This window comes from Rhinolophus sinicus, chromosome 16 (genome assembly GCF_057876585.1).
Source record: "Rhinolophus sinicus isolate RSI-liver-muscle chromosome 16, RSI-T2T, whole genome shotgun sequence".
Classification (NCBI taxonomy): domain Eukaryota; kingdom Metazoa; phylum Chordata; class Mammalia; order Chiroptera; family Rhinolophidae; genus Rhinolophus; species Rhinolophus sinicus.
In genome coordinates, this window is record NC_142516.1 from 6209539 (window position 1) to 6227444 (window position 17906).

A 17906-nucleotide genomic window follows, 5' to 3' on the forward strand; every position below is an offset into this window, starting at 1 on the left:
CAACCGCCCGCGGGGCCCTGGGAGCGCGGCAGACATGCTTTTGCGGGGCGGGCGACGGAAGTTGCGCAGCCATGCTTTTGCGGGGCGGTCTCCACCTGTCATCTTTGTGCGTGGCTCTGACCCTATCCTGAGGGATATTAGAAGACGTTCTCCTGTCAAACGGTTGTGTTTTCCTACCACTATGAGAGTAGCGCTCAAGGACACCAAACGGACTGAGAGAGGTGCACGCCACTGCCTCCAACAGATTGGACGGCATTCGGAGGTGGGGAGAGCGAGCTGGACCGCTGCCCCCGCCTTCCCCACTTCCCGGTTGCACCACCTCACTGTGAACGCAACCCGCTAACTGCACCCCGGGTTTCGCCCCTGTGCTGTGGCCCCGCCCCCGCCGCCACTGTGGCCCCGCCCTGCGCACCCTGCTAGCCGCGGGGGCTAGCAAGTGGCCGTGGCCCCGCCCGGAGAGGCCTCCTTGAGCCTCCAGCCGACTAGCCGCCGGCCCACCACCCGCCAGGCCCGGTGGGTGGGCGCGGGGCCACCTCTACCGGCCCGCGGCGGTGACTCGGCGACCTTGGCTAGGAAACTCTAGCGGGGACCCACCAACGGAGGTGGCAACGCGGACTTTGCCCAGCGCGGGGGCGGAGCGGACTGTGTGTCCACTGGCGGGCCGCAGAGATGTTGGCTTTCGCGGCCAGGACAGTGGTAAGTGAGGCCGGAGCCCGACCTGGCGGGCCCTGGACTAGGCGGGCGGGCCGGGCCAGCCACGCAGCTGCGCCCGAATAGGGAAACGGGCACACAGGCTGTTGAGGCGATAGGGCCGGGGAGGCCGCTGTCCAGCTCAGCCTGCAGCTGCTGGGGTGGGGTGGCAGGTGGGCTTCCTCGTTTGTCAGAGGAGGAGACTGAGGCTCAAGGTCAGAGGCCGGATGGAGCCCGTGTCCTGTCGAGCTAAATTCTGACGACCCAGAAAAGACAGTGGCACCCTGGCTTCAGGCAACACTCCCACCCTTAGACCTGGAGCCAAGGAGCCCGCTGCCCAGGAGTGTCTCACCATTATTCTCTGACTCACACACCCTTCTCTCCCACGCTCAGCCTAAGCCATCTCTGCCCAGGCCAGAGCCACTTCTCCAACCCCATCCAGTTGGTCAGCCTGCTTGGGCTTATCAAATGGTCCCTGGGTAATTGTGTGTGGCCAGAGAAACTCGCATGGAGACATCAAGCTGGGCTGCTCAGAAAGTCCTGAGAATTGACAGGAGGTGGCAGGTTGGCAGCCCCATGCCCTCCCTCTCTGCCAGTTTCTCCCCTAACCTGTCACGTCTACCCCCCCACACCCTCAGTACTCCCCAGAGGGCAGCCTAGAGCAAGAGGTGCTGCAAACCTGATTTGAGTTCCTTTTCTCTCTATTCCAAGCATACCTCTGCTTGTATCTCCCTCTGTGCAAGGAAGAATGTTCAAACAGACACTACCAGGCACAGATAACTGAGGGTACTCATCCGCTGGCCTCTGGACGAGAGGCTCTACCCGGTCTTCCAGGATCCTAAGGCTCCACCTCACTCTTGCCGCTGTCACCTGAGCTGTGTCCCCACCCCTCAAACAGCCTCTAGGTCATCCTCCAGGACCTGCTGGGTGGCCTGATCACTTTCCTGCTGGGGAAACTGAGGCAAGGAGAGACTTGGCTAGAATCCCCTGGATGTGCTGACTTAAATTTAATCCAATCCCAAAGAGTCCTTTGGTTTATTTTTAATGCCCAAAGTCCTCCACTCTTGGCCCCCAACTGAATGAGCCACTGCTCGAGAGAATGAGGGTTTGGCAGAAGGGTGGCCTAGAAGGGTTCCCAAGAATCTTGAAGGGAAACGGGATGGGCGGGGCTCTTAGGAGCCACTGTCCACTTAGAGTTTTTCCAGTGTCTGTTCCCTTGCACCAACCCCAATTTTCAGGACTAATTCCAGGGTTGTTGTATACTCAGCAGCCAGGCAGTTTCTGCCCTCCAGCCAAGTTTTCCTTCATCAGACCTACGCACATTCTAACAGGTGGATTTTTTAATACTTCTTGGCCTGCCTCCCTGGCTCTGGGCCCATCCAAAGAAGAAGGAGAGTTTTCCAGGCTTGCTCCTATCCAGTTCCCACCACCGGCCCTCTCACCCACTCCCCAATCCTCCACTTCTGGAAGCTAGGGCAAGTGGAGCAGCTGTTCTTGCCACAGCCACAACCCCACATGCCACCACAGCCACTATAGCCATCACCACTGCCACCTCTACCTCCCCCCTGAATCTTGGCTCTTGTCTTCTCTTTCCAGCCCAGGCAAGTGGCTGCCTCTTGCTAGGTTCTGCTCACCCACTTGGTAGCACAGTTAGGCTTAGAGATCCAGCCCAAGGCAGACAGACAGGGCTCAGAACCTCAGTCCTGCAATGGAGGACGGGCAGCGGAAAGAGAAGGTATGGACCGGAGCCTCTGCCGCTTGCCTGCCTACTGCTGCCAGCAGCCTTGGACCCTCCTGTCTCTTTTTCTGCCCACCTCCACAGTCTACCAGAGTCTCTCTCTCTCTCTCTCTCTCTCTCTCTCTCTCTCTCTCTCTCTCTCTGCCATCTCTCACCCTCTTTGCCAGGCCACTCAGCTCTCTCTTGCCGCAGCGCCGCCCCCATGCCACTTCTATCCCCACCCCACAGACAGGAAACAAATCTGTGGCTTCATCCTCATCTAAAGGTTCTGTGATCATCTGGCTCTCCCTGATTTTCTCTGCTTCACTCCTGTTTCTCAACCTGGCAAGGGCGGGAGAAAAGGAGGTGGGGACCTCTGGGAGGGCCCCCACTGCTGGCTGGCTCATCACCCCAGGGTGAGAAAGACGGGACCCTGAGCATTCAGACAGGTGAGAGGTTCCTGTCACCTCTGCCATTCCCAACAGGTGCCATTCATCCTGACTTGGTTCACCTGAGCCCTGCCCAGATCAATGGCCACACCCCACCCTCCCCCACCCCTACCTGCATCTCTAGGCTCCTGATAGGTGGAGACACCTATAGCTTGAGGGCTGGGAAGCCAGGGCGGGCACCACCCAAGAGACCATCTCTGATCCTGGGATGGGCACATAAGTGCCCAGGGCTGCAGCGTGGGACTGGCAGGGCCTCCCAGAGCTGGTGAGAAAATGAGCAGAATGTTCTGCTGCCTGCAGGTGAAGCCCCTGGGCTTCCTCAAGCCATCCTCCTTGACGAAGGTTTCTGGCCGCTTCAAGGCGCACCAGGACTCACTGCCCCGGCTGCCCGTGCCCCCACTCCAGCAGTCTCTGGACCATTACCTTAAGACACTGCAGCCCATCGTCAGTGAGGAGGAATGGGCCCACACCAAGCAGCTGGTGGAAGAGTTTCAGACCGCGGGGGGCGTAGGAGAGCGCCTCCAGAAGGGGCTGGAGCGCAGGGCCAGGAAGACGGAGAACTGGGTGAGTGAGAACCGAGGGCACCCCGGTCCCCCAGTTCCCATGGAGGGTGCGAGCGTCCCACACTGTGGCCTGTTGCTGCTGCACACAGAATCTTCCAGTACAAGCTGCTCTGGGGTGTTTGCTGGTGCCACAGAGTTTCTTGAGTGCTTACTGTGTGCCTGGCAGTGAGAGAATGCTGCATGAGCAAGATGGACACGGTTGATGGCTTCTTGGAGCTGATGTTCAAGTAGGATGGGCGAGAGGTGATTAAACAGGACACAGTGGGTGGATGAGGTCATTTCAGGCAGTGAAATTCCATAGAAATAAAAGGCAACGCGAAAGAGGAGCGGAGCACAGCAGCATCTTTATTCTGAATAGTGGGGGAGGCGCCCCAGGGAGATGGTGGTGGTGGATCTGAGACAGACAGGGAACAGCACTGGCAAAGGCAGGAACAGCCTGGAGAGTTCAGGAACAGACAGAGGCTAGAGTGAGCTCAGTGGGAAGGGGCCATAGATGGCTTCAAGCAGGGGGTTAGTGTCCAGTGACAGATCACCTGAATTCTGTGTCTCAATCTGTCGTGCGGGTGTTCAGCTCATGGAAATGTGTCTACTCTAATGGTCTGTGCAGTTTTCTGTATGTGTCTCTTTTTTTTTAAATTTATTGGGGTGACATCTGTATGTGTCTTATACCTCAGCATAAAGTTCAAAATGACTGCGTTGGCCACTGTGGGGAAACAAGAGTGGGAGCAGGAGGCGGGTGGGGAGGCTGGTGCCATCACCCCGAGGTAGATGCTGGCAGGGGGAGGGTGGAAAGTCATTTGGTCCAGAATAAGTTTTGGTCCCAATGGTAGTTGCTGATGGGGGTGGTGGGAGGGGGTCCTGCCCTGAAGCGACTGTGAGGGGGAAAGGAAGGGGGATTTACCAAGAAGGGGACGACCGAGGGAGAGGTGGGTTTGCAGGAAAGAACCGAAGCCGGGTCTAGCCCCATAGAGTAGGAGGTGCTATGAGGAGGCAGGTGCAAGGGTGGGGGCTGCACATGGGAGGTGGGAGTCATCAGCTGGGCGGCAGCCGTACTGAGCGAGCTTCGGCCTTGCATTCTGGAATCGGGAGCTGAGAGAGTCTGAAGTCTGGCAGTTTTCCAACTTTGTTTAGCCCACAATTCCGTCAAATACAATTTTCTGGCTAAAGGGGGAGCACCCCATCTCCACTTACAGGGTCTGCCCAGATTCTCACTGGGGGAATGCCCACATCTGCGGGGTCTCCCCTTGTCTTCCGAGGTCTGGTCAGAGGCTCTGAGATCCCTGGTAGAGGGGGGGCTCCTGGCAGAAGGGCAGTTCTACTGTCCCCAAGGGGAAGGAGTGCCTGTCCGCCCCTCTGATCTACAGAGGAGGAAACAGGCCCAGTGAGATAAAAGCACAGAGCCACACAGCAGCTCTCCAGGAGGCTCCGAGCGACACAGGGGGGTCTGGCTGAGGGGCGCTGTCCTCAGGCTACCTGTCAGCAGACAGCAGTCACCCACTGGCCTGCTGTTGCAACCTGGGCACGGCGCCATCCCTCGTCCCTTGCCAAGAGCCCAAGCCTAATGGCCTGGTGCCACAGGCCAGCAGTTCCCCAAGGGGAATCTGTGTGCTGACGAGATATGTCCCACCGCTGTTTGAGATGGGATACAGAAGCACAGTGGGGGCCCAGGTCCCTAAGGATTAAGAGACCTGCCAGAGAGAGGTGTATTGGACATGTGCTTGGGAGGAGTGGGGGCAATGTCGCAGTCAAGTACATAAAGCTTGAGGGTGACAATTACCTGGGAGTCTGCATAGCCCCCAAACAGGAGCCTGTAACATGTCCATGGTGGGTCCCCAGAGAGACACTGCCCACCCACCAGAAATAGCCCCACCCCGAGCAGAGGACAGACTGCTGAGTGGAGATGCTGCATGTGTCACTAGTACAATGATTTATCCTCACAGTGAGCTTCCCCCAGACAGCCCTGACCTTGATATTCAAGTGAGTGTCCACTCCTCAGTCTGACACCAACAGAACTGAGGCCACAAGGGACCACAGCCCCCTGGGCTACACTGCGCCTGGGCTCCCGCCTTCCTGCAGAATGCCCGCCTGAGACGAGCAAAACCTCATTCATCAGACTTTCTTTTTCTCTGTCTTTCTCTTCTTTTCCTTCGTATCAGGCATAAATTTTTATTTCTAAAATTAATAAACTCAATCAAAAATTTATAAGATAAACATGATTCACATTTTTGCCTCTTTTCTTCCCCCATCCCAGGTTTCCTGCCAGTCTTTTTTCTTCTCGCATCTTTTTCTTGACAGTGGTGCCTGATTTCTTCTGCTAACGCTGATTGGCACAGGCTAAGGGCAAGATGATGGGACGCTGCTGGTGGGTTTGAGGGGGCAGAGGGTTCTGGGTCTGAGCATTCGCTTTGAGAATCTGTGCTCCACAGAGGGGCCAGAGGGTACCCAGTCAGGTCCCCTGGCCCTGGGGGGAAGGGGCACCAGGTCCCTGCCCACCCCTCCTGACAGGCTCTGGTCCTTTCTCCAGCTGTCTGAGTGGTGGCTGAAGACGGCCTACCTCCAGTACCGCCAGCCCCTGGTCATCTACTCCAGCCCTGGACTGGTATTGCCCAGGCAGGACTTTGTGGATCTGCAGGGCCAGCTCCGGTGAGTGGCTGAGCGTGGGGGAGCGCGTTGAAGTCTACTTCCCCTAGGAGATTGGAGGGGCCCCAGCCCTGTTCATTATCTTTCATCCCCACAAATAGCCTTATGAAGTAGGGAACATCATCCCTTTTTTACAGATGGGGAAACTGAGGCTCAGAGCAGTGTGAGGGTCTGCCCAAGATCCCCTTTCAGGATTGGCTGACCTGGGACAGGAAGCAGGGACTTCCCAGCTCCAAAGCCTCAGAACTGTTCACCACGACACTGCGGACTGGGTTCCCTCCCTGCCCCTAAACCTGAAGCTATCCCCCACCCCAGTTCTGGCACTTTACCCCTCCTTCCCTCTTTCCTCAGTTGGCCACAGGGTTGACCTTTGTACACAGTCCCCTTTTCCACATTCGGCCATGTCACTTGCCCTGGCCTCTGTTCCAGTCCTACCAGCGATAAAAATACCAGTGACAGGGATCTCCTCCCCAAGTATCCGCCACTCACAGCCACCACCTGCTTCTCTTAAAGGCACCAGGGGACCCTGGGAAGGTTTGGGGGTTCAGGCCCAGGAACTCTAGCTGGTGGTCCCCATGGTGGGGGCCAGGGCATGACTGGTATGGCCTAGACCAGGTGTGTTCAAACTGCGGCCCGCGGGCCAACTGCGGCCCACAATCCATTAATTGGCCCGCAGCAAATTCCAAAAATATATTTAGTTTACTTAAATAAACCAGGTGAGGCAATATGTACTTCACCTCAAGTGAGTGGCCCGGCTGTTTGTGTATTTTACTGCATATGGCCCTTGGTGAAAACCGTTGAAAAAAGTTTGGATATACCTGGCCTAGACAGTCCAGGGAGGAAGGCCAGGTTGAAAGGTGGCTTGGGAGACACAGAGGCCCAGAAATAGGGAGGACCTAGCGGAGGAGCCTCTGCCCGCCCATGCGTCCTCCCCTCCCCTATGGTCCCGGGTCCCTCCATAACTGATGCCTGAGAGGAAGGTGACCTCCTTCCGGTCTCCAGAGTATGGTTCAGAGCCTCAGGCCCTTTGTGGGTGGAAGCAGCCAGCACTGACCCGTAATCCAGTCGCACTCATGCTGCCGATTGTTAGCCCCTAAGTCTTGCCAGGCACTTATTGGCCAACAGGTTTTCCTTGAGCCTTCCTCCCTCTAGAGATTGCAAGAAAGCAGGCTCAGAAGAGCAAGCTGGGACTTGAACACAGGTCCTGAACTTGAACTCCTTCAGACTTCTGCAAGCAGTGAGCGAGGAGTGAAGTAATGGATCACTTCCTACACATGTCCCAGACTCAGGGCGCTTCTTCAGGGTGTCCACACAGCTTCTGATCTCTACTTGTTTCCTTCAGGTTTGCTGCTAGATTCATCGAGGGCGTGTTGGATTTCAAGGCCATGGTTGACAAGTGAGCAGCCCCGCCGGACCCCACCCTGCTTGCCTAATTAGCAGTCACTCCAGCCTGGCCCAGCCTGACCCCAAGCCATGGGTGCTGGGCAGGCCCAGAGCTCAGTTGCTTTCACTTCCTTGGCCCAGCCTCTGTTGGGGTTGGGGAGACAGAGCCTGGGAATTGGGATTCCTGGGTCCTCTGCTCCAGCTGCTGGGACTTTCCCCTTGTGATCCTATCCCAAGAGGCCCCTGGGATTGGCGTCCCAGCCAAAGAGGGCCCTGGGAGCTGACTGGCTGCTTCATCTCCGAATGGCAAGCTAAACCCCGAGACGGGCAGGGAGTTTCCAGGCTGACTCACAACAGGCCTCCTGACCCCAGCCCAGCTCTGTCAGGCCCCCCGCATAGGCTGAGGGAAAGTGGGGACACGAGGAGCCTGACACTGCTTGTGTGACCCTGACTCGGCCTGGCCCAGCCCCAGCCGTCCCCAGCAGCTCCTCCTCCCCTCGTACTTGCCCCGTGGCCTCTCACTGTCCCCCTGCCCCACAGTGAGAGCCTACCCGTGGAGTACCTGGGTGGCAAGCCGCTGTGCATGAACCAGTACTATCAGATCCTGTCATCCTGCCGCGTGCCAGGCCCCAAGCAGGACTCAGTTGTCAACTTTAGCAAGACCAAGAAGCCACCCACGCACATCACAGTGGTGCACAACTACCAGGTGGGCGCCCGCCTCAGCCCCACACTGCTGCAGGGCGGGGCAGGACCGGAAGTCCGCTTCCCCGGCGTGCCCCGGGCATCTCCAGTGGCTGCCCGGCCTCGGAGACCAGGAGGGGCCGTGGGCCTGCCCAGCCTGGGGAGAGCCATGCAAGGGCAGCCTCCCATCTCTGAGCCTTGACCTGACCCCGTCCCCTCAGCTGGGCCCGGGACAGCACTGGCTGTGACCTCTGGGCTGCTGGGACCAGGAGGAGGCCGGGGTGGGAGGTGACAGCTCTCAGTGTGAGACCCCTACCCGCCCCCTTCTCTCCACCCGCCTGCTCTGGACAGTTCTTCGAGCTGGACGTGTACCACAGTGATGGGACGCCCCTCACCTCGGATCAGATCTTCGTGCAGCTGGAGAAGATCTGGAACTCCTCACTGCAAGCCAACAAAGAGCCCGTGGGCATCCTTACCTCCAACCATCGCAACTCCTGGGCCAAGGCGTACAACACCCTCATCAAAGGTATGGGCGATGAGGACATCGCGCTCCTGCTCACACCGAGTCCTCTCACCTCCCATCACCACGGCTCCTGGGCCAGGGCAGACAGCACCTCATCAGAGGTGCCCCTGGGGTGGGGGGCCCACACCAGTCCCTGCGTGGCCACATTTCTCACTGAATCCTCAACTCACCGGGTGGTGTTGGCCCCATTTCACAGATGAGGAAACTGAAAGTCAGGTTAAGTTCATTTCCTTCTGTTAAGTAACAGCCCACCTCTGCTGCCATAGCCCCTCCAAACCCCGTGTTAGGGGCCTTGTCCCCGCGTCAGACCCCTCTGTGGGATCCTTCACTGCCAAGCTGGCTCTCCGTGAGATCTTGGGCTTGTTTCCTCATTTCTAAAGTGGGCCAGGCATTGGGCCCTGCTTCTCGGGGTGCGGAGGGGCTGCAGGGCCCTGTGGAGTGTAAAGCTCTGAAGCTTGTCACAGCAGTTGGTGAATGTTCTAGAGGCCTCCCAGGCCTGACACCCCCACCTGTGCCACCTGCAGACAAGGTGAACCGGGAGTCAGTGCGTTCCATCCAGAAAAGCATCTTCACCGTGTGCCTGGACGCACCCGTGCCTCGGGTCTCAGAAGACGTGTACCGCAGCCAAGTGGCCGGCCAGATGCTACACGGGGGCGGCAGCAAGCTCAACAGCGGCAACCGCTGGTTTGACAAGACGCTGCAGGTGAGGGCCTGCCAGGGCCGTGCCTCCCACCCAGACACACCCCCACATGGCCCCTGTAGCCTCCGGACTTCCTGCCCCTCACCAGGGCGTCCCTGGACTGCCAGCTTGTAAAGCAGGTGGACGCAGCAGTAATTACCAGGCAGTCAACCTGTCATTACTGGGCCTGGCCCAGAAACTGCTGTCACTCCCAACACACTCCTTCAGCACAGCAGAGAGAGCTTGGGATGCGGGGCCAAGCAGAGCGGCGCAATCTTGGCCATGGCTGTGCGTCTCTGCACCTGTAAAATGCGGGGGCTCTTCAGGAGAAGAGTAGCAGAGACTCGATGAGGTGTACAAGCATGGAACGGGCCCCAGGGCCCTGGCGAGTGTTAGTTCTTGTTAATAACAGTAATAAATCAGTGTAACTCCTGAGGTGGCTTCAGAGAGGCGCTTCCTATGGTGCCCATGGCTGTAGGGACCTGGAGCTGACAGGTCCCTGTTCCCCTCCACAGATCATCGTGGCAGAAGATGGCTCCTGTGGGCTTGTTTATGAGCACGCGGCAGCAGAGGGGCCGCCCATCGTCACCCTTGTAGACCATGTCATTGAGTACACGTGAGTGTGGTTCTCCCATCCTCTACTCATTGCCCCACTTCCTGGTGACAGGTGACACAAAGACAACCGGCTAGCTTGTGGGAGAATGGCATTCTCCCTTGTTCAAAGGAAGCCAGGAGAGGGCATGGCTTTTAGAGCCAGACAGACCTTGGTTTGAATTCTGGCTCTGCTCCTTCCCAGCTGTGTGACCTTGGACAAGTCCCGTCCCCTCTCCAGGCCTCCTCCATGTGGCTACTTGAAAGTGGGACTGAAGGCAGTTGCAGAAGAGCAAACCCGAGAGTCTCCCTGGGCTGGCCCCCTTGAGTTTCAGGGCCCCAGCCTCCCACCCCAACCCCAGGAGTGGACCTGGGCTGCCCAGTGCGAGCATGAGCCTGAGGCCCCCATGTCCATGCAGGAAGAAGGCCGAGCCCGTGCGGTCTCCCATGGTGCCCCTGCCCATGCCCAAGAAGCTGCGGTTCAACATCACCCCCGAGGTGAAAAGCGACATCGAGAAGGCCAAGCAGAATCTCGGCATGTGAGCGCTGGGTGCTGGGTGGGGGGCCAGGCCCCTTGAGCTCCCGTTCCGGGTCTGTCACTGTACCCAGCTCGTTCTGACACCGCCCTCCCTGGGCTTGGCAGGGGCTGCCAGGTGCCTGCTCTTCACCTGCCTCTTCCCCGCCCCCAGCATGATCCAGGACCTGGACATCACTGTGATGGTCTTCCACCACTTTGGGAAGGACTTCCCCAAGTCAGAGAAGCTGAGCCCCGACGCCTTCATCCAGATAGCACTACAGCTGGCCTACTACAGGTGCGCCCACCCTGCCTGCCCATAAAGGATGGATAAAACCTGGGGCAGAGGTGGGGACGACCTGCCACAGGTGTGCTCAGCCCCGTTTCCCACCCAGGATCTACGGGCAGGCATGTGCCACATACGAAAGCGCCTCCCTGCGCATGTTTCACCTGGGCCGTACTGACACCATCCGCTCGGCCTCCATGGACTCGCTGACCTTTGTCAAAGCCATGGATGACTCCAGTGTGACGGTAAGAGGTTCATGGCGAGGGTAGGTGAGCTGGGCTTGCTTGAGCTATCTCCCTTTCTGTTCACTCTCAAAACACATTGCTTGAGCACCTACTGTATTCCAGCCCTATGGTGGGCACTGGAAATGTAACAGAAGATGGAGCCAGGAATTTAGCTCCGAGCTTCCTGGCAGACAAAGAGAAAAAGGGAACTATTCATTCACTCTTCAGCCGTGAGCATCTGCCCTATAGTGATGGTAGTTCTACTTCCTCCTCTCAAGTTGCTCAGAAAGTAGTGCTGGGTGGGGAGTGGGCCACTGAGAAGGGTGACAGGAATGGGGAAGGGACGGTGCTTCAGCTCCCTCTTACCCTCACCTCACCAGGAGCACCAGAAGGTGGAGCTGCTGCGGAAGGCCGTGCAGGCCCACCGAGCCTACACCGACCAGGTGAGTGAGCGCTTCCTGTCCCTACTTGCTTGACCCGTGGCATCGCCCATCTGTCCATCCATCTGCCTGTCCATCCCTGCAGCAAATGGCTGCTCAACCTTGGCTTGAACCACCCTTCCCCTGAGCCTTGGGGTATTTGGAGCAAAGCTGAACATCCCCATTTTAAAGTTGGAGAAACTGAGGCTGGGCCCAGTGACTGCCCTGGCCCCAGGCCTCAGGTGAGCCTCTGGAGTGTGTGTCATGCTGTCCCCAGTGCCCTGGAGTCCAGGATGCTGAGGGTGTACACAGGTGGGCAGACCTCAGGGTTCATGCCATCTGACACCTCAGGCTCCAGTGGGGAGGCCTGGGTTCCCATCCCGGCTCTCTGAGACCTGTGTGCCGGGCTCTGCCCATGTTACACAGATGTCCATTTAGATCTCACTGCCACCCTGCAAGGGGAGTTCAGTGACTATCCCCATTTTACAGATGGGAACACCGAGGTTCCAAGATATAAATGCCCTGCCAAGGTCCCACCGCCAGGATGCTCAGCTCCAGGCTTGGGCTCTTACACCCTCCAGTTCCTGCCTCCCTGGGCAGAGCCCTGGGCTTCAGTGGCCCCATCTGTGAAGTGAGGGCTCTCCTGCCTGGACGCTCTGGCCTCGGGGATCCCAGGACCAGTGAATGGAGGAGGTGTTGCTGCCACAGGCTTCGGAGGAGGGCAGTGGCGCCCTGTGGGCCCGCAGCTCCTGCTCTGACAGTGCCCCCTTCCGCAGGCCATCCGCGGGGAGGCCTTTGACCGGCACCTGCTGGGCCTGAAGCTGCAGGCCATTGAGGACCTGGTGAGCATGCCTGACATCTTCATGGACACGTCGTACGCCATCGCCATGCACTTCAACCTCTCCACTAGCCAGGTGGGCCCCTGCCCCAGGGCCGTCTGACGGTCCCTGCCCTCCGGGTCCCGCTACTGCCCTAGGTGCCCTGGGCTGCAATGGAAAGGAACCCACCAGAGCTGGAGCTGAACAAGCGCTGCACTGACTAGAGCCAAGGTTTAGAACGTGGTCAGACGTCGGTGGTGGTGTGGCCCGTACAGGCCACCACAGGCCACTGCCGAAGCAGCTGAGTTCTAGCAGAGGAGCTGGGCTCCGGGGGTGTCACTGCAGCTCAGGCAGGCTGATTCTCCCCAGGGGAGAGGCAGCTTCATTATTCACTGGGCAGACATGGGACAGACCACTGTCCTTGCCCCCAGGGGCTCACAGTGTAGGCTGGAAGCACAGGGACTGAGGCAATGAGGGCCCTCTGGGGAGTCCCGAGGAGGGAGCAGTTAAAGGCCCCCCAGGAAGGTCAAGGAAGGCTCCATTGAGGGGTAACACCAGGACAGCACCCCGAGGAATGAGAGGGATGGAGAAGAGCAAAGAGCATCTCGGGCAGAGCACAGTGGGAGCAGAGATGTGGGAAGGCAGGCAGGCACCACCATGGGGGTGAAGGGGGCCGGCAGGGTGAGGACGAGAGCCTTAGCCGTGTGCCGCCCCCAGGTCCCTGCCAAGACAGACTGCGTCATGTCCTTTGGGCCTGTGGTCCCCGACGGCTACGGTGTGTGCTACAACCCCATGGAGACCCACATCAACTTCTCTGTGTCGGCCTACAACAGCTGTGCTGAGACCAATGCGGCCCGCCTGGGGCACTACCTGGAGAAGGCGCTCCTGGACATGCGCGCGCTGCTGCAGAGCCACCCCCGGGCCAAGCTCTGAGCCTCCCGTGCTCGGGCCTGCCGCTGCCACAGCCAAGCCACCTTCGGGTGGGCCACTCACCAGGGCTCCACTTTTGCTCCCTCTACCCATGGACCCCGGAGATCTGACCAAGCTGGGGACGGCACCCCCAGTGGGGCCTGCAGGCCCAAGCCAAGTGCCTTCCATGGGTCATCCCCAGTACCTGTTGGGGCTGTGTCCTGGGCTGTATTCAGAGGCTGAGCAGGACATAGGCCCAGACTTTCCTCCTGGGAAAGCAACCAGGTGAGCCCATCCCCCATCAGGGCGGGAACGGGGAAGTCCTTTTCTCCATAGCTCAGCCAGTCCCTGCCATCTGCACAGCCAGCCCGGGTCTGTACCTGGATCCCCAAACTCCCAAGGCCCTATAGACAGGAACGCCCGGGCGCTCCAAGCCTCCCCAAGGGAAGGGGAAGCCGGGGCCCCGCCTTACCTCTCCCTGTACCGTCTCCCACTGGACTGCCATGCTCTTGTGGAGAATGTGTCTGAGGCGCTCCGGCTCGCTTGCTTCCACTCAGCTTGATTCCTGATCCACGTTCCTGGTTGTCTAATAGTAACATGTGAGGTAATTAATAAAGGGGAAATTTGTTGGTGAACAGGCATCCCAGCTGAGGAGACAGGCAGATGGGGGCGGACGCCTGCCCTTCTTCCAGCTTTCCCTGCATCTCGGAGCTGGTGTCCAAGCAACCAATGGACCTAAGGGCTCCCGGGGGAGCCAAGAAGAGGGACCCTCACTCAGGCTTAGATCAAGGAGCCAAGGCCAGCACCAACCTCAGAGCTCTGGGCCAGAATGGCAGCAGACAGGACTCCACTCTTAAAGACAAGTCCCACCCACCCATGACCTGGGCTGTGGGTGGGGACAACTCTCCCAGGGGCTGTGGGGCCCTATAGACCTCAGAAGGGTTTCCAGGTGGGAATTCGCGCCCGTTCTCAGGAATTGTTTTAGCTTTCCCATTCCCAAATCCTGAGATATAAACTGTTTTCTGTTCTCCACGATGAATTGTTTCCAGTGATGGCCAGTACTACCAACCACCTGGGTTCAAGGCGCTGATTTTCCCGATCAACTTTTCTCAAGATTGGGAAACAGGAAAGCGAAAAAAATTCCTGAGAACGGGCAGGAATTCTTGCCTGGAACCCCTAGGCCTGGGGCTGGTGGGCTGTGTGTGGCTGACCCCCAGGGCCCAAGGCCTCATCCTGCTGCTTCCCACTGAGCCCAGCAGAAGGTGCCCTATCAGGGCCACCTGATGGGAACCCTGAACCTGCCTGCCACCCTCAGGAACCTGGCAGAAGCAGCGTGTCTGGCCAAAGTTCATTGAATTGTTTGTGGAAAGCAGAGTCTCTCCCTCCAAGGGACACTCTGGCCCTACAGCACATGTGAAAACCCAGAGCAGATGACGTGGGGTGGGGGTGGGAGAACTCATCCAGCCTATGAGCTGCCTCATGGCCTGCCTGACCTGTGACAGGCACGTGAGGATGGGTCCTGTGGTCGTCTTCAATTTTTCAGACGAGGAAACTGAGGCTCAGAGAGGTTATGGTCACTAGGCTACTAAATGGCAGAGATTCTCAGAGGCCACACTTTGTCTCCTTCAGGCCAGGGTATGGGGAGCCCCTATAGCCAAGCCCCTAGCCCCATGCCACACCCACCCAGACCCAGGGCAGGGGTGAAGAAAGAGAGAGGCTGTGGGTGGAAACCGCCCAAGACTCGGGCCCATGAGCCTGTGAGGAGGGAAGCCAGAGAGCCACAGCCCGGGCGGTGCAGGAAAACGCTGGCAGGACGACAGCGTTGATCAGGTGGAACCAACCTGTGTTGGGCACTGGGGCTGCTGGGCCTCACCGAATCTCCCACAGCCATTCTCGTTCTCCGATGACATGGAGAGGATGTGCCACTTGCTCCAAAGTCCCAGGGAGCAAGAGGCAGAACCCCGATCTTGGGAGTAGAGGGTGTTTCCCTGGGCCTGGTCACTCCTTAGGGCCCCAGCACGGTCTGCAAGGTGGGGTATTGGTTCGGGGTTACACGAATTCCCCTTCATGCCCTGTGAGCAGGACAGTACACAGACTGGGTGTCCTCGTCTGTATAATGAGGGTGAAAACGCTCCCTCTAGGGGTTACTGGGAGTCCCAGGAAGGGGGGGCACAGCAGGAGTTGAGTGAATGCTGTGTGAGAAACACTAGAGTGGGGCTGCAAGGCAGGTGACAGTGAGCCATCAAGGTCACTGCACAGACAAGACTCCCAAAACTCAAGTTCTAAGAACCACACAGTTCTGACTGCAGGATTTCACCCCCAAAATTCTCCAGAAGTGAGGGCATCCCCTTGCATTTGGGTTGTTACAGATATACTTTTGGGAGACTCATTTAGCACCAAAACAACCTGTCAGTGTTAAATGAATTGCTTAGAGGTCCCTGGTGGCACTGGTAGGGAAAGAAGGGAAAGAAACAGTTCAGTAATTTCCTGAGGGTGTGACCCGTGACCTCACACTTTGAAGTGTTGGATATGGGACAAGTAGGTGCTTTAAAGGTTTCTGGACACTTGGGAGGTAAGTGTGGGGGTGATCACACACCTGCAGGATTGATTCGTAAAATCCACTGTTATGCCAGTGGGCACTTGTGGCTTGGGATAAAAGTTCTGGTGACAGCATCATGCATGAAATCCAGAAAATGCTGCTGTAGCTCAAACTGCCTAGCCAGAGGACCCAGGAGAATTCCATCAGCTGACCCAGAGGTGACCCCACAGGCAACCAGACCCTGATGCCAATGAAGCAGATGAACTTGATTTTATTTTTTACAAAATATGAGTGCAGGGGGCGGCCGGTTAGCTCAGCTGGTTAGAGCGCGGTGCTCTTAACAAGGTTGCCGGTTCAATCCCCACATGGGCCACTGTGAGCTGCGCCCTCCACAACTAGATTGAAACAACTCCTTGACTTGGAGCTGATGGGGCCTGGAAAAACACATTTAAATAAAACGTTTTTAAAAATATGAGTGGAAAAGAACTGTTCTAAGTTAATATATTTTATGCATTATTTGAAATTTGAACATGTAATAAGTTAATGAATTAGATTACTTGGCGTTTACCTAGGTCCCCGAAGCTTTTCTATCCAGATTAGCATGAACTTGACTTTGGCTCTCTTCAGGGGGCAAGTGCAGTGGCCAGACGTGAGGACAGGCCTGGAGGGAGCCTGCTGAGGGACGGAAGGGCCAGACCACACGGGTCCACACAAGGGCCACATGAGAGCTGGGCTTTATCTGAGACACTGAGTGTTTAGGAAGATGCTATGGCAGGGACCGAAGGGGCCTGACGTGGGGAAGAGGGAAACCTGTGGGGAGGCTCTGCTGCCTCCAGGTAGGGACTTGGGGGACCCACAGAGTGGCCAAGGCAGCGAAGTGGACGTTTCAAAGATACTTATGAGGTGGTAAGCAAGGCTTGGTGACCTACTGAACTGGAAAAGGTGTTGGGCTACCTGAAGGTGGGGTGATAGGCGGGGGCGGATGTGGGTGGGTGTCAACTGGGGTGAAAGCAATGAGTTTGCCTGGGACTCAGGGAACACTCAGGCCTCACCAGACAGCCCCTTCCTCTCTCCATGCTGCACTCGCGATTTCTTCTGCCCTATTCCCGTTTTACTTTTTCAATTCATGTCTAGTCGCTATGAGCTCTGTTTTCCAGCTGCCAGCCACTCATGCTGGCTGCCAGCCACTCACGTTGGCCACCAGCCGCTCATGGTAGCCCACACCAGCCTCTAGCAGCTCACGCCAACCTCCCGCTGCTCACGGCAGCCCAGCTCCACTGAGAGCCTTTGTTCACAATCTTAGCTGTAGAGGGCACAGCTCACTGGCCCATGTGGGAATCGAACCGGCTACCTCAGCTTTAGGATCACAGTGCTCCAACCGCCTGAGCCACCTGGCTGGCCCCTTTTATTTCTTTAAAACTAAATTTACAGTCTGTGCCTTATCATCCCAGCATCTGAGGTATTTGCAGGTTTGTTTCCATTACCTAATTTCTGCTTGTTCTCAGTCATGGTGTCATTTCCTTTTGTACCCGGTCATCTTTGTCTATATTCTGTTCATTGAAATTTAAAACCTGTTCATACAAATAACTGAAGGCTGGGATGTAGGTTCCTCAGTGCCTCATACCTGGGGTGAGGTCACCTGTACTGAATGTCAAGGTTCTGTGGACCGCTGGGGGCCCGAACCCAGCCTTCAAGCTCATGTGAGAACCGGTTTACTTCTGCGCCCCTCGCCTTAGGGTGTAGCCGTTCTGCATCTCAGCTCAGTGAATCAAGGATTAGACTTCCCACCTTGGCCAACCCTTAAGTTCGACTTATGTTCATCTCCTACAAGGCCTCCAAAAACCCAGCTCAGTTTGCAGTTATTTCTTCCAAAGCAAGGTCTTCACCCATGCACACACTCAAGAAATACTGAAATAAACAAAGAGGGGGGTGCAGAGGCTTAGGAGGGGCACACTGGCTGTTCCTTCCTCCAGGGCCGTCACATGGAGGAGGAAGTAGGCTTACTGAGAGCAGAGCCAGAGCCAGCCGAGACCACGTACGTAGGCAGACTGGGACTGAAAAAGGGGAACTTCCCAAAATCTACATGGCAGGTCTCCTCAGACTCTGGTGGGAAATGTCATAGAGGCCACTGAAACCATGGCTTTGGGGGCTGGAAGAGACCAGACGTCTTGGAGATGCTTACGATTTTATGGTCTCAACTATGTAGTTGTCTCTCAGGGTCACGTGTCCCCACAGCCGCCCCAGCCGCTTCTCATGAGCTCAGTCAATGTGCTCAAGCTGC

The 17906-nt window shown here is 57.4% G+C and overlaps 1 protein-coding gene across 3 annotated transcripts; it reads left to right on the plus strand.

Moving 5' to 3' along the window:
- The first annotated feature begins 165 nt into the window (after positions 1 to 165).
- On the plus strand, positions 166 to 13721 carry CRAT (carnitine O-acetyltransferase). 3 transcript variants are annotated; one of them, XM_074331168.2, is made up of 16 exons: positions 445 to 696; positions 1402 to 1651; positions 2287 to 2425; positions 3157 to 3420; positions 5944 to 6062; positions 7402 to 7455; positions 7983 to 8148; positions 8475 to 8649; positions 9171 to 9349; positions 9841 to 9941; positions 10336 to 10455; positions 10606 to 10728; positions 10826 to 10961; positions 11321 to 11383; positions 12136 to 12273; positions 12895 to 13721. In XM_074331168.2, the coding sequence occupies exons 3-16, from the start codon at positions 2399 to 2401 to the stop codon at positions 13108 to 13110; spliced, it is 1881 nt and encodes a 626-aa protein (XP_074187269.1). In that variant the 5' UTR covers positions 445 to 696; positions 1402 to 1651; positions 2287 to 2398; the 3' UTR covers positions 13111 to 13721. The 3 variants fall into 3 exon arrangements, with proteins under 3 accessions (XP_019584362.2, XP_074187269.1, XP_019584363.2); XM_019728804.3 differs by lacking the exon at positions 1402 to 1651; XM_019728803.3 differs by lacking the exons at positions 1402 to 1651; positions 2287 to 2425 and having other exon boundaries at positions 166 to 696.
- The last annotated feature ends 4185 nt before the right edge of the window (positions 13722 to 17906 follow it).

Bases quoted from the DNA above. Each gene is read 5' to 3' on its own strand.
- CRAT (XM_019728803.3), top strand. From the start codon at position 670: ATGTTGGCTTTCGCGGCCAGGACAGTG. The intron at 10,456-10,605 runs GTGAGCGCTGGG...CCCCGCCCCCAG, and splicing joins GCCAAGCAGAATCTCGGCAT to CATGATCCAGGACCTGGACA. The intron at 11,384-12,135 runs GTGAGTGAGCGC...CCCCTTCCGCAG, and splicing joins ACCGAGCCTACACCGACCAG to GCCATCCGCGGGGAGGCCTT.